The 24,547-nt window shown below is 43.1% G+C and overlaps 1 protein-coding gene across 3 annotated transcripts in view; it reads left to right on the forward strand.

The window, feature by feature from the left end:
- Positions 1 to 24,547, forward strand: part of BCAS3 (BCAS3 microtubule associated cell migration factor) — a 549,518-nt gene that overhangs the window by 132,303 nt on the left and 392,668 nt on the right. For all 3 annotated transcript variants that reach the window (XM_060756800.2, XM_060756801.2, XM_060756803.2), the window contains exon 14: positions 19,113 to 19,246. In XM_060756800.2, the coding sequence (XP_060612783.1) occupies positions 19,113 to 19,246 (134 nt within the window). The remainder of the gene's footprint in view (positions 1 to 19,112; positions 19,247 to 24,547) is intronic.

The following is a 24,547-nucleotide window of genomic DNA, read 5'->3' on the forward strand; positions in this document are numbered from 1 at the left end:
TATTTTAACATTTTGAAAGCAGTTCAAGACGTGGCTCTTTCAGCAAGCGTTTGCAGACACAATATAACAGACACGGAGAAAAACAGAACGACTGTTATTGGATAAAGCTTTTAATTAGGAGACTCAAATTGATATCTGTTTTTATTGATATTGATTGGTTATTCCATGAAGCTTTCAGGCTAATAAGCTACATTGAACTGACGCTCTCCCTCCATTTGCAAGAAGCCTAAATACCTTTCTAACATGAAAACATTATGCTCTCACCAACATGAAAGCATTGCAATGACCTTTCCCCGAGCTGGGTTCTCGTCTGCCAGCCAATCAAGACGAGCTTGCCGGGTCAAGTCACTATCAAGGCTTTCTGCACTTTCAGTATCAGCATGGGAAGGAGGCAAATGCCTCCCCACCTGTTCGCTATCTCCTTGTTCGCTATCTTCTTCGTTAAAATTCCTTTCTTCTGAGAACCGCTGTGTTGACTCTGCACTGTCTGTGGAACCTCAGAAAAAGACCTAGAAGTAGGCCCAGAGATCTGAGGCACAGAAAAAGAGCCAGGAATCTGAATCCCATCCTCATCATCAGAGAACATCTCAGCCACAACTGCTAGGTTGGCAGGAGCTGGGGCTAACAGCAGGAGCTCGCCCAGTCCTGCGGATTCAAACTGCCAACCTTCTGGTTCCGCAGCTCAACGGTTTGACCCGTTGTGCCAGCATGAGCCTTGATTAATCAGATTCAAAGCCTGTCGGCTCTAACAAGGTTAAAGCAGTGGCCAGCGAGTGTGCCCATCTGGAACAGTGATCTTAAGCGGGTTGTTTTTCACCTCTTCACCTGATTTAATCCTTCATTGGTAGGGAAACGTGAACAAAACAAGAATTACCTGGCTAGGACTCATTAAGAGTTCAGGTTTGCAGTCTGGGAATTAATGGCTATGTCGTGATCTTTAGAGGTAGTCCCTGGCTTATCAGGACAACTTGCTTTGGGCTCGTGCGCCTTCCGCATTCAAAAGCTGTATTTTAACCAGCATTCCAGGTAATAGCAGGTTGGTAGTGAAGCATCGGTGTGAATCTAGTCAACCCAAATCGCCACCAATGATTCTGACAGTATTATGAAGAGCTGCATTGTAATTTCTTGGCACCCCTACTGTGGAAATAGCTGTTGTAGTGGCATGATTACTACTTCCAGTGGCAGAAGCAATATTTCAGCTTTCAATTTTTAATGCCAAAGCTTAACCCGGAGCTATAAATGTTACGATTTGAGTTAAACATTAGTGCAGTGGTAGATAAACATAAGTCCTGTATTGCCTCTAGCTCTGTTCTTGTGGTTTCATTTGCTGAGCAGCGCGAGGGTGAATTCAGTCTCCGTCTGACTGTTTTCTGAGTTCTGTTTTTTTTTTGCACTAGGAAAATAAGAATATTTGTGGTGCTGAAATGTTCCTCGTGTTTTTGATTCACACGTAGATAGTGTAAAATAATATCCTTCTCTTGATTGCTATTATTGCCTCCTGTTTCTAGACTGAGTCTTACACATGATTCTATCTAGGCAGGAATGATTGGGCAGATCGCATCATATCCTAGTGCTGTATAGTGAATCAGATATATCTACACGAGATGCAAAATAATGGTCTGTGGACCAAAATAATGGGAACTGTGATAGTCAATGGGGAGACAAAGGTGATATAATTCCCCAAGACTCCCTGTTTAGTTTTCAAACTGGAATTCATTCCTTTTAGATGAAAATATAACTAAGTAGTTCAAATTCCTGTGGGGAATATTTTAACCGAGCAGATACGACTGTGTGAACACTCTTGTGTTTGCAAATGGTTGGTAAGTTCTTCCGTCTCAAATATAGCCTGTAGTATTTGGCGTCCATTGGTGGTATTCCATCCAAGCCATCATTTCTCAACCTGGGGTCAGGATCCCTGCGGGGATCACGAGGGGGTGTCAGAGGGGTCCCCAAAGACCTTCAGAAAACACTGTACTTTCTGTTTGTCATGGGGGTTCTGTGTGGGAAGTTTGGCCCAATTCCATTGTTGGTGGCATTCAGAATGCTCTTGGTGCCACAATTGAAGAGAGATATTGACAAGCTGGAATGTGTCCAGAGGATCAAAGATCTGGAGAACAAGCCCTATGAGGAGTGGCTTAAAGAGCTGGGCATGTTTAGCCTGAAGAAGAGAAGGCTGAGAGGAGACATGATAGCCATGTATAAATATGTGAGAGGAAGTCATAGGGAGGAGGGAGCAAGCTTGTTTTCTGCTTCCCTGGAGACTAGGACGCGGAACAATGGCTTCAAACTACAAGAAAGGAAATTCCATTTGAACATTAGGAAGAACTCCCTGACTGTGAGAGCTGTTCAGCAGTGGAACTCTCTGCCCCGGAATGTGGTGGAGGCTCCTTCTTTGGAGGCTTTTAAACAGAGGCTGGATGGCCTTCTGTTGGGGGTGCTTTGAATGCATTTTCCTGCTTCTTGGCAAAATTGGGTTGGACTGGATGGCCCATGAGGTCTCTTCCAACTCTATGATTATATGTAGGTGAACTATAAATCCCCCAGATGTCAATGTCTATTTTCCCCAAACTCCACCAGTGTTCACATTTGGGCATACTGAGTATTCATGCCAAGTTTGGTCCCGATCCATCATTGTTTGAGTCCACAGTGCTGTCTGGATGTAGGTGAACTACAACTCGAAAACTCAAGGTCAGTGCCCACCAAACCCTTCCTCTTGGTCATGGGAGTTCTGTGTGCCAAGTTTGGTTCATTTCCATCTTTGGCGGAATTCAGAATGCTCTTTGATTGTTGGTGAACTATAAATCCCACAACTACACCTCCCAACAACCAACTATACCAGAGCCCTTGGTGGTTACAGCACTGAGCTGCTGAGCTTGTTAACCGAAAGGTCGCAGGTTCGATTCCGGGGAGCAGCGTGAGCTTCTGCTGTCAGCCCTAGCTTCTGCCAACCTATCAGTTCGAAAACATGCAAATGTGAGTAGATAAATAGGGAAGGTAAGGGCGCTCCGTGCAGTCATGACCTTGGAGGTGTCTATGGACAACATTGGATGTAGGTGAACTACAACTCCAAAACTGAAGGTCAGTGCCCACCAAACCCTTCCTGTTGGTCATGGGAGTTCTGTGTGCCAAGTTGGTTCAATTCCATCGTTGATGGAGTTCAGAAATCCAGCAACTACAACTCCCAAATGACAAAATCCCCCCCCCCCCAACCCCACCAATATTGAAATTGGGGCGTGTCGGGTATTTGTGCCAAACTTGGTCCAGTGAATGAAAATACATCCTGCGTATCAGCTATTTACATGACGATTCATAACAGTAGCAAAATTCCAGTTATGAAGTAGCAACGAAAATAATATTATGGTTGGGGGTCACCACAATATGAAGGACTGTATTATGGGGTCGCGGCGTTAGGAAGGTTGAGAACCACTGATCTAAGCACTAACCAGAGCTGATTCTGCTTAACTTCCGGTAGCGGGAGATGGGAAACGTTCCCGATCTGACAGTTCCATGTGTTCCCTTCCAGCAGCTTTGGTGCCACCTCCCCAGCTTCTATTTAAACTTTGAGGTCTTTAAGCAGCAGTTTGGGGTTTGGTTTGGGGACCAGCTGAGATGGAAACTTTCAGAATAACTAACACATGTCCTTCTGGATTGATTGCAACGGAAAAGAGACACGTTCAACCGAGATGTTGACATACACTTGGAAGATGTGGCTCTCTTTTTCAGGAACCCTGATCTCCAATAAATACCTGTTTTCTCCATTGTAATTTAGTAAATAATTGATCTTCCCTTGCACAGGCTTCACGTCACTCCTGCCAGCGGAGAGCTGTGAAATGTGACACGTCTAAATTTTAAGCAGCGGATCCCTCCTTTGGCTCAAGGAGAGCTTTTCCACCCATTAATAACAGGCAAAATTAATGTTCGGCCTGCAGTAAAAGAGATTAAACTGTGTACCCCGTGGATGCCTGACTGCACCTCTAACAGAGCTGAAATTCCTCTGGTTAGCTAAATGTGGTATATTGAAATACGATGGTGGTCTTGGGTTAATAGTTAAAGAAGTTTAAATTGGAATTTTCTTTGCAGAAGTGTTTTCTCATTTATCAGAGTGAGTGGGTAGCCTCCACCTCCCATAAAAAAACCTTGCTAGATTATTCAGAAGTCCCAGCAAAGCATTGGAAATGAAGAAAACCGGCTGCATGAAACATGGCTTTATCAGATTTATGGAGTTTCTTTGGCAAAAAGGGCAGGTATTTGTAAAAAAATTAAAATGGAGTGTTCAAAGCAAGTCTGCAAGCCACAATTGCCTGTTTCTTTCTATTAGTCTAAAAATATCAGCTTGAAGTGTCAGATACTCTGCCAGTTGCTGTTGCTGGTACTTTGTCTTCATAAACATAGGTATGAGGGTTGAATGAAAAGTAATGCCTCCACTTTCGTTACTTGGGTTTGGATGGGAATATTCTAATAAATCAAATGTGGAAATAATCCTTAGAATGTGCTCTTTGACTACCACTATTCACTTTTCCACATAATCACCAGACATTTGGATACATTTCTGCCAATGATGAACAAGTTTTCTGAAGCCATCACAGAAGTCGACACTCTGTTTCCTCAACCAGCGTCTCACAGTTCTCTCATCCTGGGTACCCATCATGCACAGATCTTCCGATAGCCAAGCAAAGCAATAATGTGACCCACACGTTCTTGTGAAATGCCAATTATGCTTGAAATTTCTCTCTGAGTGATATGACGATCGTCCTGATTCAATCTGTCAACCTTTTGCTTGTGAAACTCGGTGCTTGCTTTCACAGGATGTCCAACTCTTTGTTTGTCACGCAAGTCAGATGTTCCCACCTCAACTTCTTTAAACTTACTCGCCTAACAACGCACTGTACTCACATCTACACAACAAACATAAACAGCTTGTATTCTCTGAGGAATCTCCTTTGGGCTGACACCTTCTGCTGTCAAGAATTCAGTGACTGCACGTTGCTTAAGTCACATTGACCGACTGTCTGCGCAGGGTTCCATACTTTGCACTTTAACAACACAGCCATTCAATGCTAAGGCTTCCTGCCAAAATGGAACTGTAGAGGAGAGTCTACTGAACAAGCCAGTACCTACCGTATACCAGTACTGCCAACTGTTGAGGAGTTATGAAGGTGGAGGCATTACTTTTCATTCAACCCTCGTAAATACAGCGATTCTCATATATCTATATCCCTGCGCAAATATTTTCAAGTAGAGATAGTTCCGTCACAAAGCAAAGGATCAGTCTCTGTTGTCCAGCTCCAGAAATAATTGATGCCACTTTGATGCCCTGGTCAAGTGGTCCCTGGTCAGAGTGATCCCTGGTAAAAGTGATCCCTGGCCAAGTGGTCCCTGGTCCAAGTGGTCTCTGTTCAAGTTGTCGCTGGTCAAAGTGATCCCTGGTCAAAGTGGTCCCTAGTCAAGTCGTCCCTGGTCAAATAGATCCCTGGTCAAAGTGATCCCTGGTCAAGCGGTCCCTGGTCAAAGTGGTCCCTGGCCAAGTTATCCCTGGTCAAAGTGGTCCCTGGTCAAAGTGGACCCTGGTCAAAGTGGTCCCTGGTCAAAGTCATCCCTGGTCAAGCGGTCCCTGGTCAAAGTGGTCTCTGGTTAAGTGATCTCTGGTCTAAAAAAGGTTGGGAGCAACTGTTTGGTCTCATAGGTGCATGTTCCAAAAGATGTGTGTGTGTGTGTGTGTGTGTGTGTTGTGTGTTGGATTCCATTGATTGGAAAGCAGCAAGGCCAGAGTGGGAGACCATGCCAAGTTGCTCCTCTGTGGATGGAAAATTTGGGCTGATGGGAGCCTTTGATTACCAAAGCAATTCATTTCCTATGACATGCAAGCACTGCTTTCCTGGCTGGCTAATGTAGACTTGAGCGCGCACTTTGGGAACGGCTACTTTGAAGGACGCCACGATAATGGTCTGAATGTGTGGTGGATTCTTGACTATTATTATGCGAATGGCCTGAGAAGTACTCTTCCTTCCAGGACGCTGATACTCAAAGGGAACCAATTTTTTTGGTGTTTTCTTTGCTCACCGAAGTTCACCCCAAGGCAAACCTCCTTGCATCTTGCTGACACAGATCTCGCCAACAGCTCTGCAATTAGAGAGGTGTTATAAATAGGATGTTCCGGAGATGTTTGAGCTGTGTTGGTTTCCTTTTTCCCCCCCTTCTCTTTCGTTTAACGACAAGTATCCAGCTGAGATTTCCCTACCCTTTAATTTGGCCTTCTTGGGCTAACCAACTGACGCCTAGTTGAAAAGACTTATGTTACTACATGGCCACAGAAGCCGTCCGTAGCCCGTCTCAATCCCACTCGGGTCCTGGAGCCCTTTCTGCGTCTCATCAGCAACTTCAATCCCACCCTTGAGGGCCAACCTCATCTATCAAGGAGAAAAGAGGGGAGGAAGCTCTCAAGTAAACATACAGCAGTGCCGAAACTCCTAATCACTCACGGCTTCCGCTTCCAGGCCCTATAATTAGAAGTTCTTCTTTTCCTTGTATTCCCAGTTGACGCAAATTCTTTTTGTGGCTTGGCACCTCGTTCAGGGCGTGGGTTTGAGTTTATGGCCAGGCCGGAGTCTGGTTTAGTCTTCTTGATACTGCAGAAATAGCTCTTCAGCCACAATCGAGATGTGTACCCGTTTTTTCCCTTTTATGTATATCGCCTCTGTGTTCCCCTCCGCCAAGCGCCACATCTTTTCCCCTCCGCAAAACAGAATGTGGAAGCTGCAAATGGAAGCAAATGGATTGATCCCCCAAGTAGAGTATCGTTTTGAGAGAATTGTGCATGAACATCAGGCTTCCTTGTCACCATGAGTTTGAGAGATTCAGGAGATGTTATTAACTAGTCGACCCCTGTCATGCATTGCTGTGGCCCAGTCTGTGCATATGTATTTTCTGTGTGTATATATTGTGTATATGTGTATATATGTGTGTTTGTGCATGTGCTGTAGCAACTTAGCATCTTAGAATCATAGAGTTGGAAAAGACCTCATGGGGCATCCAGTCCAACCCCCTGCCAAGAAGCAGGACTATTGCATTCAAAGCACCCCTGACAGATTGCCATCCAGCCTCTGTTTCTAAAGCTTCCAAAGAAGGATCCTCCACCACACTCCAGGGCAGAGAGTTCCATTGCTGAATGGCTCTCACAGTCTTTTTTCTTTTTTGGCCTTTTAAGTCCCTTCTCTTATGTTTTTCAGTGTTTTAAGAGTGATGGTCACTCGTTGGCCTGAGAGGTGTCTTGTGTCCAAATTTGGTGTCAATTCGTCCAGTGGTTTTTGAATTATGTTAATCCCACAAACGAACATTACATTTTTATTTATATAGACTAGCCATCCCCTGCCACGCGTTGCTGTGGCCCAGTCTGTATATATGTGTTTTCTGTGTGTATATATTTGTGCATATGTGTATATATGTATGTTTGCACATGTGCTGTAGCGTCTTTTGGCTTTTTTGGCCTTTTAAGTCCCTTCTCTTATGTTTTTCAGTGTTTTTTTTATGAGTGATGGTCACTTGTTGGCCTAAGAGGTGTATTGTGTCCAAATTTGGTGCCACTTCATCCAGTAGTTTTTTAGTTATGTTAATCCCACAAACGAGCATTAGATTTTTATTTACATAGACTAGGTGTACCCGCCACACATTACTGTGGCCAACCTTCACTCCCTCTTTATCTTCTTTCTTTCTCTCCTTCCCTTTTTTCTTTCTCTCCTTCCTTCCTTCCTTCCTTCCTTCCTTCTCTTCTTCTTCCCTTCCCTCCCCCCCACCTTTTCTTTCTCCTCCTCTTCCTCCCTTTTCTTTCTTATCTACCTATTCTTGGATTGCAACTCCCAGCAGTTCTACTGATCCATCCATCTCTCTCTCTCTCTCTCTCTCTAATCTATCTATCTCGAGGATTGCTGGGAGTTTCATATGAAATAGGAAATATGTATGGATTGGGATGCTCTCAAATAAATCCAAGGAGAAGAAAGCTTGCATCTTGGAAGCAGTGCATTTGGATCATCCTCCTCTCCTAAGAGGGGATTCTGGGAATTGTAGTCTGGAAGAGAGTGTGGATATGCTATTGTTGGCCGGGGGGTGGGGGTCGTTTTTGCACAGACGCTAGAGCATCTTTTTGCTTTTTTGTCTTTTTAAGTCCCTTCCACTGTGTTTTTCAGTGTTTTATGATTGGTGGTCACTCGTTGGCCTGATAGGTGTATTGTGTCCAAATTTTGTGTCAATTCGTCCAGTGGTTTTTGAGGTATGTTAATCCCACAAACGAACATTACATTTTTATTTATATAGAAGATTGACCTAAACTATTGGCATAGAGGCATAGAATCATAGAGTTGGAAGAGACCTTGTAGGCCATCCAGTCCAACCCCATTCTACCAAGAAGCAGGAAAATTGCATTCAAAGCCATTTGTGAGCCCCCCTCAGGGTAGAGAAAAAGTAGGATATATATATATGCCATTTGTGAGCCCCCCTCAGGGTAGAGAAAAAGTAGGATATATATAAGGTAAATAAAATAAATAAATAAAGCACACCTGAAAGATGGCCGTCCAAAGCCTCCAAAGGAACCTCCAGCAAATAGAACCAAAATGTTTGCATAGTAATATCTTAGAAAACAGGAAAGCTTGGAAAAGACAATGATGCTGGGGAAAATGGAAGGACCGACCGCCTGCGCAGGGTTCCATACTCTGCACTTTAACAACACAACCGTTCAATGCTAAGGCTTCCTGCCAAAATGGAACTGAGGAGGGTCTACTGAACAAGCCAGTACCTGCCACATACCAGTACTGCCATCTGTTGAGGAATTACGAAGGTGGAGGCATTACTTTTCATTCAACCCTCATATGTCCAAAGATTTCATTCTTCTGCCAAGTCCTTTCTCTATAACCATTTAGCATCTCAGATCACCATAGAAAGAGAGGGCCTTCTCAGTGTTGGTTTCCAGATTGTTGTGGGGGGGGGGATCCTTGGGGAAGCACGTATCCTGCTATGGACACTTCTGTAGACAGGTTCCCTTGCGGCCTACTTTTCAATGACCAGTGAAGACTCCCCATTGTATTCTTCTTCTTTTTTAGCAACTTGCTCCACTGTTGTGCCATCTTTAACAGTTTCTGCTGTGTTGTGTCTCTTGTCTGCTACATTTTCTCATTGTTTTAGTATACTGTTTTACTTTGTTTCATAAGCTGCCTTGGTTCAGAAAAGAGAGAGGGAAACTGTTGGAGTAAGGAAAGAACACCCTGCTTGTCTGGCCATAAGTGTTCCCATACTTAACCTTCTGTAACATAGGTCAGTCTTGTCTTCACCTACCTGGCTGCCTCTCAGCTTCCAAAGAAAAAGAAATTGAACAACTTAGTCCTTTGGTTTATATAGTCAAACTAATATAGTTTAGAACCACAAGAACTGGAAGCCAAACCTCCTCAGGGAGAAGTAACAGGAGATGGAAAATAGCACATAAAAAGAGAAATAGACACACATATGTGTGTGAAAACAGAGGACGGATCCAAAACCTCAGTGATTTTTTTGGAATAAGGGTATGGAATGCGTATATATCAAACTAGCCTTCCCCAGCCGGGTGCCGGTTGGCCACGCAGACTGTGGATGATGTGAAAGGTAGTACCAGGTTGTGAAATGTTGACCTAGGGAATGAGTAGTTAGGAGCATTGCTGCTCATGCTCTGGTTTATTCTTGAAGGGTTGGGCTCTTGCTTTGGACCTCATATCTGCCTTCTTGTATGGTCTCACAATGGCCCTGTCTAGTAAAACCATTCCTTCCTTGCTTTTGCGTACCACTATTTAAGAATGAAAGCAACCCCAAATGGTCTTTGCCTTGGCTGTTGCTGGAAAGTTTATTACTTTGGTCTGTCATCAATAATAATAATAATAATAATAATAATGGGTTGTTGTAGGTTTTTTTGGGCTATATGGCTATGGTCTAGAGACATTCTCTCCTGACGTTTCGCCTGCATCTATGGCAAGCATCCTCAGTCTCACAACCACCATGTCAGACTCCACAGAGAAGCCATTGAAATCCACAAGCATCAACAGAAAGGAGGAAACCATGTAAATGAACAAAATCTGGCTACCAGTATTAAAAAAAATTATAATTACAACAGCAAAACAGCAGAGGGAAAACAATCAGGGACATCTAATCACCTCTCAACAAAAGATTGCCCCAGGCACTGCCAGGCCATCAAATACTAATCAAGGTGGTCAGTTGAAACATTCACACCTAGCACCAACAGACAAGAGTTTTTTGTCCCACCCTGGTCATTCCACAGATATATAAACCCACTTTCCTAGTTCCAACAGACCTCACTACCTCTGTGGATGCTTGCCATAGATGCAGGCGAAACGTCAGGAGAGAATGCCTCTAGACCATGGCCATATAGCCCGAAAAAAACCTACAACAACCCAGTGATTCCGGCCATGAAAGCCTTCGACAATACATTATTATTATTATTAATAATAATAATAATAATAATAATTTATTAGTAATTAATAATTATAATAATAATTATGTTATATAATATACATTATATATATATATATATTATATGATATAAAATACATTATATAAAATACATTAATAATAATAATAATAATAATAATTTGCCAAATTGACAAAGAAAAAAACATGGCTGGGGTTGGTTCTCATCTCCATTTCTAAGCCGAGGAGCCAGCATTGTCCATAGACACCTGCATGGAGCACCAGAGTGGTACCGATTGATCTACTCACATTTGCATGTTTTCAAACTGCTAGATTGGCAGAAACTAGGGCTAACAGCGGGAGCTCACCCCATCCCACCTATTTGAACCTGCGACCTTTCCTATAAGCCAGTTCAGCAGCTCAGCGGTTTAACCCACTGGGCCACTTAGCCCTACCCAAAGATGATAGGGGCTAAACGTTAGGCCTTCTGCATTCAAATGATGTATTCTCTATAATAAAACATAGGGTTAGTGAATCTCAAGCCACTCCTAGAACAGATTTTTAAAATTATTTGCAATGCTGTTGGCTTCCAAAAGAAGGATTCAATGCAGAGTTGTCTTTTTACAGCCTAACAGAGAGTCCTTTCCATTCTTGCGTTAAGGTTGAGTTTTTATACGAGTGAACCAGGGCCATTTTCCATCCCTGTCTACTCATCATGTCTTCCACCCCACCTTGGTTGACTCACCATGTGGAGGAAAGGGACCCTACAGAACGTTGTCCTTTTAATGTGGGTGGCCCCAATCTGACGCCTACGTATTTTCTTAGTGAACACATTTAATGGGCCCGGCTGTGCGTTTGAAGATTGCCCACTGTTAATTCCAGGAAAGTGTATCGGCATGTGTGTATTTTTCTTTTCCCCAATAGAAAAGTGCACGTTTGGGTATGTCCCGCATCCCACGCGTAGGCCACGGCTGACCTCACACGTTCTGCAACTTCAGCTTTTAGCCAGGCACCAAGCAAATGGCTGTTCATGCCATTTGGACTGGGGTGAAGGACAGACTTCCAGGCCTTTACTGGGGCTCAGTACTAGTCCAACATTTGTAATGAGAAGCCAATTTACTGCCACCTAATTTAGCTGTGACCTGAACCATGTCTCCCTGATAGGCCACAAGGAGAGAAAGAGAATTTTGTGAATGGGCTAATAGGGAGATAGATCTCATGCTAACCGATATTACGAGGGTTGAATGAAAAGTAATGCCTCCACCTTCATAACTTCTCAACAGATGGCAGTACTGGTATGTGGCAGGTACTAGCTTGTTCAGTAGACCCCCCTCAGTTCTATTTTGGCAGGAAGCCTTAGCATTGAACAGTTGTGTTGTTAAAGTGCGAAGTATGGAACTCTGGTCAATGCGACTTAAGCTACGTGGAGTTGGTTGTTCTAGGTCTTTCAGGCTATATGGCCATGTTCTAGAAGCATTCTCTCCTGACTTTTCGCCTGCACCTATGGCAAGCATCCTCAGAAGTTGTGAGGTCCTTGAATTCTTGACAGCAGAAGGTGTCACCCCAAAGGAGATTCATCAGAGAATGCAAGCTGTTTATGGTGATTGTGTTGATGTGAATACTGACTTGTTCAGTAGACTCTCCTCTACAGTTCCATTTCAGCTGTAAGCCTTAGTATTGAATGGTTGTGTTGTTAAAGTATGGAACCCTGTGCTGACGGTCAGTCAATGCAACTTAAGCGTTGTGCAGTCATTGAATTCTGATAACAGAAGGTGTCACCCCAAAGGAGATTCATCAGAGAATGCAAGCTATTTATGGTGATTGTGTTGATGTGAGTACTGTGTGTCGTTGGGCGAGTAGGTTTAAAGATGTTGAGGTGGAAACATCTGACTTGTGTGACAAACAAAGAGTTGGATGTCCTGTGACAGCAACCACAGAGTTTCACAAGGAAAAAGTTGACAGATTGATTCAGGACGATCGTCGTATCACTCAGAGAGAAATTTCAAGCATAATCTGCATTTCACAAGAACATGTGGGTCACATTATTGCTTTGCTTGCCTATTGGAAGATCTGTGCACGATGGGTACCCAGGATGCTGACGCCTGAAATGAAAGCTCACAGACTTCTTCCGTGACAACTTCAGAAAATTTGTTCATTGTTGGCAGAAATGTATCCAATTGTCTGGTGATTATGTGGAAAAGTGAATAGTGTTAGTTAAAGAGCACATTCTAAGGATTATTTCTGCGTTTGATTTATTAAAATATTCCCATCCAAACCCAAGTAAGGAAGGTGGAGGCATTACTTTCCATTCAACCCTCGTAAAACTCTAACAATAGTCTCGTGGGCAGCAGACAGACATTTGCACATTGTTCTGGCTGTGACGTTGTCTACCCATCTACCCCCTGAAGCCTTTATTGTAAATGCTTAAAGGGAGGATGTCTTTTGGCTAGGTTTCCTTTAATCACGCTTCGATCGGAGTCAAGGTTATATCCATATGGATGTGATTCTTCTTCTTCTTCTTTCCCTTCTTTTTTTTTAAAAAAATGGGAAATCTCCATGTGTGCGCAGTGGGTGGTTTTCCAACATGGCAGGAGGGGAGAGGGTGCAGTTCAAAACGCTTTGCCAAAGTCAGCGTGAAGCTCTTTGCAAATGGAAAACGATTCCCTGACAAACTTCCTGTGGTTCACCAAAAAAGAAAAGAAGACGCTCAGCTTGGCAAATGCACCAAATCCAAACAGTTAAGAAAGAACGTTGTTCATGAGGGTGAATTAGTCAAAGCAGAGAATTTTGCAGAACAACCTATTTGAAGGCTTTGGGAAATAGCAGATCATTGAAGATTAGGCAGGCCTGGCAACATTAGAGCATGGAGAAAATGGCCAGTGGTATTCATTAATGAGGAAAAAGTTAAGGCATGGTACAGCTGTTTGCTTTTGCTGAACCTCTTGGAAAGTGCAATTTTTCAAGCTCAGTGATTAGCAACTGAAGTAAGGAGAGGACAGAGAAGCAAAGAGGGAGGAGGTCAAATTTACGCAGATGATACCAACTCTATTACTCCTTTCCAAATGCCAAGGATGCATCAGTCATCAGTCTATAGAGTTGGGCCAAACTTTCCACACAGGACCCTCACACTGGTGGAGTTTGGGAAAAATAGACCTTGACATTTGGGAGTTGTTGTTGCTGGGATTTATAGTTCAGCTACAATCAACGAGCATTTTGAACTCCACCAACAATTGAATTGGGCCAAACTTCCCACATAGAACCCCCATGACTGAAGGGACTCGCTGGCAGGAGCCTCCCTTCGGCCTCACATGCTCTCCCTCGCCCACACATGCACACTACGCTGCCATGCGCTGAGCACACCTTCTGTCCCCTCCCCACTTGGAGTCTAAGAAACAGCCCAAATGTGAACACTGGTGGAGTTTGGGGAAAATAGACCTTGACATTTGGTCCAGATCCATCATTGTTTGAGTCCACAGTGCTCTCTGGGTATAGGTGAACTACAAGTCCCAAACTCAAGATCAGTGCCCACCAAACCCAGTATTTTCTATTGGTCATGGGAGTCCTGTGTGCCATGTTTGGTTCAATTCCATCATTGCTGGAGTTCAGAATGCTCTTTGATTGTAGGTGAACTATACATCCCACAACTACACCTTCCAAATGACAAAATCAGAGTTTTTTTGAGTGATGGTCACTCCTTGGGTTAATAGGTGTCTTTTGGCCAAATTTGGCGGCAATTCGTCCAGTGGTTTCTGAGTTATGTTAATCCCACAAACGAACATTACATTTTTATTTATATAGATTTATACATTATTTTAGTAGTTATACACTATGTTAAGTCTTTATAAACTTAAATTAAAGTGAAGGAAAGAAAGCTGGAGGGAGGGAGGACTTAGGAGGGAAAGTGTCTCGGAGAGCCCGTGAAACAGTGAAAATACCGTGATATATATTTTAAATTAATATTTTTTGAAATCCGTGAAACAGTGAGTCCGCTAAAAGCGAACCACGAAGTAGGGAGGGAACACTGTACATCTTTATTCCACCATAATCTCTAAGATACATTTTTAAAAAAATCAGAAATCGGTTCTGCTGAAATCCAGAAGGCTTCCAAAGGTCAGTTTGGTGAAATGGTGGGAGCAGAGGTCTAGACCATGGAAATGGCTCCGTGACTTCTGGGCTTGGCTGCCTTTTCCTTGTACTTCCAGGGAGGAGGAAAAGAGAAAATTATGATTCTCAGGCTTAATTGAGAAAAGAAACTGCAGATGCCAAAATGTCAAGCAATCTAAGAATGGTTCTCTTGGGCAAGTCAGCAGCAATTTTGTGCCTTCCAAAAGACACCGACAGCTTTCTTTACCCACTGCCCAGTAATTATGTTGCATTTGGAGGACAGACTAAACACGCTCCGAAAACAGTGAGAAGAAGATAGATTACAGCCCTGCCTTCCATTTGAGGTTCCACGTGATTCTCGCAGATCCATCGCCCCTAAAGATTTCCCAGGTTTTTTTTGCCATGGAAAGTCCAGAATTCCTGACAGAAGCCAGTCTCACATGTGCGTGCAGAGCTTTTGCACAGGACGTACTTTTCTGCACTTCACCCCATCAATTTTGGAAGTGTGTGTTTTGAAAACTTTCCCTCTTAAAAGGAAAATAAAAGTTAGGTATGTGAGCCGTAAAATCATAAAAATCATATAATTGGTGTGTGAAGCCGCAATCCGAAGCACCTCTGGGGAGATAACTCGGTGAGCATAATCCCAGTTTCTTCCTTACTCAGAGGTCCACAGATTTGGTATTTTACACTTTAGCTCCCAGAATGCTATAGCCATCAAGATCCCTGAGGCATTCTCAGAGGGATATGCTAGGAAATGTAACTTTTTCAACATACAGTCTTATGCCAACTTATCCCATGAAAGTTCCATTTATCCTTTTGTATATGGCTAAGAACATCAATCATCTTAGCGGACAGGACTTTGAATGCCTGCTAGAACTACTCGTATAATTCACAATTGCTGGATAGGAATTGGCTGTTTGAATTGGTGTTTATATTTTTATTGCTCTTAGAGGGCAAAAAATGGAGCCGGTGACACAGTGGGTTAAACTGCTGAGCTGCTGAACTTGCTGACCGAAAGGCCGCAGGTTTAAATCCGGGGAGTGGCATGAGCTTCCACTGTTAGCCCCAGCTTCTGCCAATCCAGCAGTTTGAAAACATGCAGATGTGAGTAGATCAGTAGGTAGCACTCTGGTGGGAAGGTAATGGTGCTCCATGTAGTCATGCTGGCCACATGATCTTGGTGTCTATGGACAATGCTGGCTCTTTGGCTTAAAAATGGAGATGAGCACCAACCCCAAAAGTTGGACTCGACTGGACTTAATGTCAGGGGAAAACATTTACCTTTACCCTTAAGCGACAGGCCTGTAGCGAGGGGGGGGGGTTATGGGTTCAACCCCCCCCCCCCGAAATTTTTCAGGTTAAAAAAAATCTGATTTACTCATGAATTTTAACTGGTTAACCAAATCCCCATGCTAAGTCTATGAGAAGCAAAAAATTAAGAGTCCCTCCAGAACTGGAAGCACTATCTCAAGCAAATATTGACAATTTATTCACACTGTCATTACTTGCAGCAATAGCCGATGTAGTGAAGCAACCAAGTTGTGTGAGTGTGTTTTGAATGCTCTCATTAAGGAGGCCAGACTTGGTGGAGGTGGTTGACAGGGGCGGAGCTGCAGGCTACTGAAGGCTGCTCTGCCCCCTGCTGTGCTCTTTGCTTCAGCGTGAGCTAGGAGGCAGGTTTCAACACCCCCCCCCTCCGAAAATTTCAACCCCTCCCAAAAAAAATTTCTGGCTACGGCCCTGTTAAGCGATATGTGTTTACTGTCTGTATTATATGATTTACTGTGTGGGGGCCTGCCTGATCTCCCTGGGGAGAGTGTTCCAAAGCCACCACCGAGAAGGAAGGAAGGAACGAAGGAAGGAGAGAACGAAAGGAGGAGAGAAAGATGGAGGAAAGGAAGGATGGAAGGCGTGGTGGGTAAAGCTAGTCACCTATAAAGGCCTAAACGGTTTGGGTCCTAACTATCTTTGTGATTGCATCTTCTGCTATGAACCAACCTTCCTTCCTTCCTTCCTTCCTTCCTTCCTTCCTTCCTTCCTTCCCTTTTTTCCTTTCGTTCCCTTGTTCCTTCTCTTCCTCTTCCCTTACTCCCCCCTTTTCTTTCCCTTCCTCTTTCCCCCCTTTCTTCCTTCTCTACCTATTATTGGACTGCAACTCCCAGCAGTCTTCCTGATCAATCTATCTACCTCCCTACCTATCTCTATCTAATCTATCTTATCTATCTGGAGGATTGCTGGGAGTTGCAGTCCAGAAATAGGAAAATGGAAATATGCAAGGATTGGGGTGCTCTCAAAGAAATCCAAGGAGAAGAAGGCTTGCAGCTTGGAAACAGTGCATTTGGATCATCCTCGTCTCCTAAAGGGCCTGATCTAGGGGATGCTGGGAACTGTAGTCTGGAAGAGAGTGTGGATATGCTATTATGTGTTTTGTTTGCCAGGGGGTTGTTTTTGTGCATGCGCTGTAGCGTCTTTTTGCTTTTTTGGCTTTTAAAGCCCCTTCTACTCTGTTTTTCCATGTTATTTTTGAGTGATGGTCACTCGTTGGCCTGATCGATGTTTTGTGTCCAAATTTCATGTCAATTTGTCCAGTGGTTTTTAAATTATGTTAACCCCACAAACAAACATTACATTTTATTTATATAGATAACTAGCCGTTTCCTGCCACGCATTGCTGTGGCCCGGTCTCGTGATCTGGAAAATAAAGTAATGAGAAAGTGTTGGTTTTTAATATATGTTATTTCTTTCTGCTTGTGGGCAAACGATATTTCTTGTTGTTTCTTTGTCAGTGTTGATGTGAAGATTGTCTGTTTTGCCTACTCTGGAACATACAACATATCATTGCCCTTGTTTAGGGGCCCCTTTCAAACCTATGGTACTATATCCTTGTGTGTGTGTATATATATATCATATCTGTCTATCTATATCTATGGCTGGATGGCTCTTTGTCAGGAGGGCTTGGTGAAGGGAGTTGGGCTGGATGGCCTTAAGTATTTTCTATTGGTCATGAGAGTTCTGTGTGGGAAGTTTGCCCCAATTCTGTCGTTGGTGGGGTTCAGAACACTCTTTGATTGTAGGAGAACTATAAATCCCAGTAACTACAACTCCCAAATGTCAAGCTCTATTTCCCCCAAACTCCATCTGTGTTCATATTTGGGCATGTGGAATATTTGTGCCAAGTTTGGTCCAGATCCATCATTGTTTGAGTCCACAGTGCTCTCTGGATGGAGGAGAACTACAACTTCCAAACTCAAGGTCAATGCCCACCAAACCCTTCCAGTATTGTCATGGGAGTCCTGTGTGCCACGTTTGGTTCAATTCCATCATTGGTGGAGTTCGGAATCCTCTTTGATTATAGGTGAAATATAAATCCCAGCAACTACAACTCCCAAATGACAAAATCGTTATTTTTAGTGATGGTCGCTCCTTGGGTTAGTAGGTGTCTTGTGGTCAAATTTGGTGTCAATTCGTCCAATGTTTTGAGTTCTGTTAATCCCACAAACGACCATTACATTTTTATTTATATAGACTAACACTATGAATTGGGACCAGAAACGTTTTGGCACCCAATGGAGCTGCTTTAGTAGGGGCATCATGTCCTCCCGATAGCTAGTTCCAGTTAGCAGCCTGGCTGCCTGTCTTTGCGCAAGTTGGAGTTTCTGGGTCTTCTTCAAAGGCAGTCCTACATAGAGTGCATTGCAATAATCCAATGTGGATATAACCAAGTCCGACTTCTTGAGATATGTTCACAACTGGTGCAGAAACTTTAACTGTGTGAAGGCCTTCCCAGCCATCGCCGATATCTGAGCTTCAAGCATCAGTGCTGAGTCCAGGAGGACTCCCAGACTGTGTCCTCAGTGGGAGTGGGACCCTGTCGAGCGCAGGTTGCCACCCTTACTTACTTACTTAGGCGATACCTCGTTGCTTGAGTAAGATTGTCTTCCAGGTTCATTGTACTGGCGGTGGGTACGTAGGTGACTGTGGAGACCTATTTTTGACCTTCATGTTCTCCTGCAGTGAGGACATTGGTTTCCAGGTGGGAGGTGGTTTCAGTTGGCTTGACGTGCCTTCCGCTTGGCACGTTTTTCTCTTTCACCCTCCATTTATGCCTCTTCAAAATCTTCAGCACTGCTGGTCACAGCTGACCTCCAACTAGACTGCTCAAGGGCTTCCCAATTCTCTGTGTCTATGCCACCCTAGACCCCAATCGGCCTTGTAATTGACCAGGAGGACCTCTGTGTTGTCTGGATTAAGCTTCACCTTGGTAGCCGTCATCCAATCCATCACAGCTGCCAGGCACCTGTCCAGGATCTGGGGGTGGTGGTGGTGGGGGGGCTTCTTTTGGTTGCAAGCTTCTTTACCACATCCTAGATAGATAGATAAATTTTATTATCTATCTATCCTTATTACACTGTAGCATAGAAGTTATACAAGTTCTTTATCACGTGTTAAATGACACTCTCCCAAATTAGTTGTTCAAACCAGAGTTCATGAAAAAAAATTGGTGTCAATTAATTCTTGATGCATATATATGTTTTAACTTCTTCTCCCCATGGTTTCCTTTTGTGCAGGCATGCTTCTGGTCACCGCAGATACCCTGGGCCACGATTTCCACGTCTTCCAAATCCTCACCCACCCGTGGTCATCTTCGCAGAGTGCCGTCCATCACTTGTACACGTTACACCGCGGAGAGACTGAAGCCAAAGTGAGTTGAGCAAGAAACCGCACGGGGCTTTTCTCTAACTTGGCAACGGGAAGGATCTACGTGGGTGTCCTTGGAAATTGCTTGTCTTGCAGTCAAGTCAGTGGAAGTCCACTTAGAGATGGATTTGTGTGTTTTTCTAACAGGCTGCATGCGGGTGTGAGAGGGTGTGTGTGTATTTTAACATGACAATAAAGTACGGCTGCACTCGCTCAAAGTCTGAGAACCAACCATTTGTGAAATAATTTTTGAGTTTGGTTGGACTCGCACATTGTACAGTGACGGAAATGTCAAGACGATGATATGTCAAGCAACATGGCTGGCGTGAAAAACAGGGCTGTGGCAAATGTTAGTTGGAGGACATTGGGTGACATTGCTGTCTTTAGCTAATAGAAATACACATCAGAGTGTATTGTCGAAGGCTTTCATGGCACTGATTTTTCAGTGGGTTGTTTTCCGGGGTGTCTGGCCATGTTCCAGAAGCATTCTCTCCTGACATTTTGCCTTCATCTATGGCAAGCATCCTCAGTGGCTGTGAGGTCTGTTGGAAACTAGGCAAGTGGGGTTTATATATCTGTGGAATGATGTCCAGGGTGGGAGAAAGAACTCTTGTTTGTTGGAGGCAAGTGTGAAAAGTTGGCCACATTGATTAGCACTGAATGGCCTTGCAGCTTCAAAGCCTGGCTGCTTCCTGCCTAGGAAATCCTTTGTTGGGAGGTGTTAGCCAGCCCTGATTGTTTCTTGTCTGGAATTCCCCTGTTTTCTGACTGTTGTTTTTTATTTACTCTCCTGATTTTAGACTCTTATCTGAGGCAAGTGTGAATGTTGCAATTGGCCACCTTGATGGTCAGTTAACACCTCCCAATAAAGGATTCCCTCAGGCAGGAAGCAGCCAGGCTCTGAAGTTGCAAGGCCATTCAATGCTAATCAAGGTGGCCAATTGCAACATTCACACTTGCCTCAAACAGATAAGAGTTATTTCCCCCACCCTGGACTTCATTCCACAGGTATGTTAACCCCACTTGCCTAGTTTCTAACAGACTTCACAACCTGTGATGATACCTGCTATAGCTGTGGGCGAAACCTCAAGGTTTTGCCTTCATCTATGGCAGGCATCCTCAGAGGTTGTGAGATCTGTTGGAAACTAGGAAATGGGGTACAAAATCTGGCTACTAGTATGTGCCGGCTGTTAGCTGCTCCGAGTCCCTCTGTGGAGGTGAGATAGGACCGGATATAAATGCCCCTAAAAAAATTAAATAAATATTAAAAACTCCAGATAAGAAGCAATCAGGGTCAGCTCATCACCTCTCAACAAAGGATTCCCCCAGGCAGTAAGAAGCCACACCTTGAAACTGCTAGGTCATTCAATGCTAATCAAGGTGGCCAATTGAAACATTCACATCTCCATCCAACAGGCAAGAGTTCTTTCTCCCACCTTGGGCATTACAGAGATATATAAACCTCACTTGCCTAGTTTCCAACAGATCTCACAATCCCTGAGAATGCCTGCCATAGATGTAGGCAAAATGTCAGAAGAAAATGCTTCTAGAAAGTGGCCAGACAGCCCAAAAAACAACCTATCTCAGAATGGTTTTATACCCCACATGATTATTGCAATAAATAAATAATGTATATTATAATTATTATTGCAATAATAATAATAATAATTATTATTATTATTATTATAAATAATAATAGGCCTTGAGTGGAGCATACACATTGCAACATTTCTTATTGCAATCAGGATAAACACACTTTAAAATGCCTCAGAGAAACCTTTGGAGTAATGATCATAAGTTGCAAACCTAAGCTTGTCCCTGTTTAAATCAGTGAGAATTCAGCTTTGAGTCAATAGTGATTTCCCTTTTACCTTTCCAGAGAAACAGATAGTATCGAGCACCACTGAATATTTCCCTCTTATATGTTTTGATGGTAGCTTGTAGGTATTTTCAACCAGAGAGCTTGAATGTATGGTTCAACTGAGATACTGTATAGTTATGGAAAGATATACATATATTTATTTATGACATATGCCACCCCGAAGGGGACTCAGAGTGGCTTACGAGATATATATACATACAATATATTATATTATTAGCATAGTACAATATCAGTATCATATATTACCATATTGTACTATACCATTATATTGTAATATTATTGGTAATATTACATGTAATATAAAATATATAATTATAATATCACATTTTTAGTATTATATTGTATTACATTATAATATTATAAATATTGTAATATTGAATTATTATTAATAGTATTATATTGTATTACATTATAATGTTATAAATATTGTAATATTGTATTATTATTAGTAGTAGTATTGTATTGTATTACATTATAATATTATAAATATTATATGTATATACAATATGTTATATCATATTATATCACTATATGCACATATGTTTGTGCATGTGATGTGTTAATGTGTGTGTTTGTCTGAGCTGCTTTAAAACTAGCCGGGTTGGCATCCCATTTGGCAAGAAGCGAGAGTGTTGGTTTTATAACTCTCCCCGCTACATCTTGAAGATGTCTGGCAATGGTGCCAAATTGGCAGTTGAGGTTGCCAAGGGTATCCTATCATTTTGAGCCTTCACGTAATTGCACGTGTGTGTTTTTAGCCTCTGCCTATAACAAAAGTACATCTACTTCGGCAGTGAGAAAAGCAGTGTATTGACAGTGCCTAGTCCTGTGAATTGCTTGTGTAAATTGCAGTGTGAGCGGTATGGATTTTTGAGGCTTCCAAAGCTAGGATTCGTGCTATTTCACTGTCCCTTGTGACTCAAGTGATTTTATGGCTAAGGAGGTCTTTTACAAGCGTTGTCTAGTGGCTTGGACAAGAATGGCTGAACACAGTAGTTTATCTTCTGGTCATCCCCTGTTTGGACTGCCGTAATGTGTTGTATGTGGCTAAAAGGCACCAAATCCTAAGTGAATGTGGAAGCAAAGCAGGGTCAGCCCTGTTTAGGACTAAAAAACACCACCAAAAATACCAAGTATGGTAGACTCTGTTATAGAAGAAGGAACTCTATAATATAGAGGTCTCTTCCAACGCTATGATTCTTACTTTCTTATTTACTTAGGTGATCCCTCATAGCCAAGTATGATGGCCTTCCAAGTGTTGTGTCTTGATGGTGGGTACGTAGATGACTGTGGAGTTCTATTCTTGACCCGCATGTTCTTCCACAGTAAGGGCATCAGTTTCTGGGTGGAAGGAGGTCTCAATCAGGGCTCATTTCTCCCTTTCTCCCTCTGTTCGTGCCTCTTCGAATTCCACAGCACTGCTGGTCACAGCTGACCTCTAGTTAGAGCGCTCAAGGCCCAGGGCTTCCCAGTTATCTCTCTGTGTCTGTGTCATAGCTTTTAAGGTTAGCTTTCAGCCTTCTTTCAATCTCCTGTCCACCAACATTCCATTTTCCATTCTTGATTTGGGAGTATAGTGACTGCTTTGGGAGATGGTGATCAGGTTTTCAGACAATGTATTCAGTCCAGCGGAGTTGATGGTGTAGTAGGATCACTTCAGTGCTGGTGGTCTTAGCTTCTTCCAGCACGGGTTGAATAAAAACTAATGCCTCCACCTTCGTTACTTGGGTTTGGATGGGAATATTTTAATAAATCAAACGCAGAAATAATCCTTCGAATGTGCTTTTTGACTACCACTATTGACTTTTCCACATAATCACCAGACAATGGGATACATTTCTGCCAACAATGAACAAGTTTTCTGAAGCTGTCACAGAAGAAGTCGTCACTCTGTTTCCGCAACCCATCGTGCACAGATCTTCCAATAGCCAAGCAAAGCAATAATGTGACCCACACATTCATGTGAAATGGAGATTATGCTTGAAATTTCTCCCTGAGTAATATGACGATCGTCCTGAATCGATCTGTCAACCTTCTACTTGTGTAACTCGGTGGTTGCTTTGCCAGGACGTCCAACTCTGTGTTAGTCACGCAAGTCAGATGTTTCCACCTCAACATCTTTAAACTTACTCGATCTGTCAACCTTCTACTTGTGTAACTCGGTGGTTGCTGTGCCAGGACGTCCAACTCTGTGTTAGTCACGCAAGTCAGATGTTTCCACCTCAACATCTTTAAACTTACTCGCCCAACGACGCAGAGTACTCACATCAACACAATCACCATAAACAGCTTGCATTCTCTAATGAATTTCCTTTGGTGTGACAACTTTTGCAGTCAAGAATTCAATGACTGCATGTTGCTTAAGTCACATTGACCAACCATCTGGGCAGGGTTCCATACTTCGCACTTTATCAACACAACTGTTCAATGCTAAGGCTTCCCACCAAAATGGAACTGTAGAGGAGAGTCTACTGAATAAGCCAGTACCTGCTGCATACCAGTACTGCCATCTGTTGAGGAGTTAGGAAGGTGGGGGTCATTACTTTTCATTCAACCCTCATAGATTCACATTTTTTACTGTCGGAAGGGCCTTCCTATGTTACGTTCTTCGCCCAAGGCTTTTCTCATGGGTTCTTGATATTCAATAAATGAGGAGTTATGAAGGTGGAGGCATTACTTTTCATTCAACCTTTGTATATCACACCATCAGTGAAAGAACATTGATTACCTATTTGCTTTGAAGTTCAATTCAGATTTCACAGTCTTGGCATCGCAACTATGGAATGCCCTCCTTACTGAAGTCTGACTGGCACCAACACTGTAATTATGTGGGCACCAGCTCCATCCTTTTGGCATTTCAGTTGACTGATCCTATCTGTTTTGTTGCTTCTGCTGCTTTTATTTATTTTGATTATGAGTACACATTGGCCTATGACGATTGGGTTAAGTGTATTGGTACATTCAATAAGGTAAATAAATGACATAAATACTTATTCCCAATGAACTTTGGTGACCTACAGCCTCTCTTAAGTCTGCAGCAAAGAAGTGGTAGTCGGCTTTTCTAGACACACGTTGACCATCGAAAAATACATTTTATCCTCGGTCCTTCAAGCATATGAAGTGCCTCAGATGTTTAAGACATACTATTTAAATGCTGGACATTGTTATCACTAGGTATCCGAGGCACACCATGTTCTGGAGGTGCGCCGTCTTCCTCTGTAAACAGATAAAAGGTTTGGTTCTTGGCCCAACTGCGTTTGTCTCTTTGATCTTTGAGCGTAAACACACACACCAAAAGGCCCGCCAGCCACGTTATCTCAATCCCAAGCAAATAAATGCAGTGATAGCGAGGCGGGCTGGTGGCCAGAAAACCCATGTAATCTTTTTGGCCGCCCGACTCCTTGCTTATTCTGACTCCCTGGC

This window comes from Anolis sagrei, chromosome 11 (genome assembly GCF_037176765.1).
Source record: "Anolis sagrei isolate rAnoSag1 chromosome 11, rAnoSag1.mat, whole genome shotgun sequence".
In the NCBI taxonomy this organism is placed as follows: Eukaryota; Metazoa; Chordata; class Lepidosauria; order Squamata; family Dactyloidae; genus Anolis; species Anolis sagrei.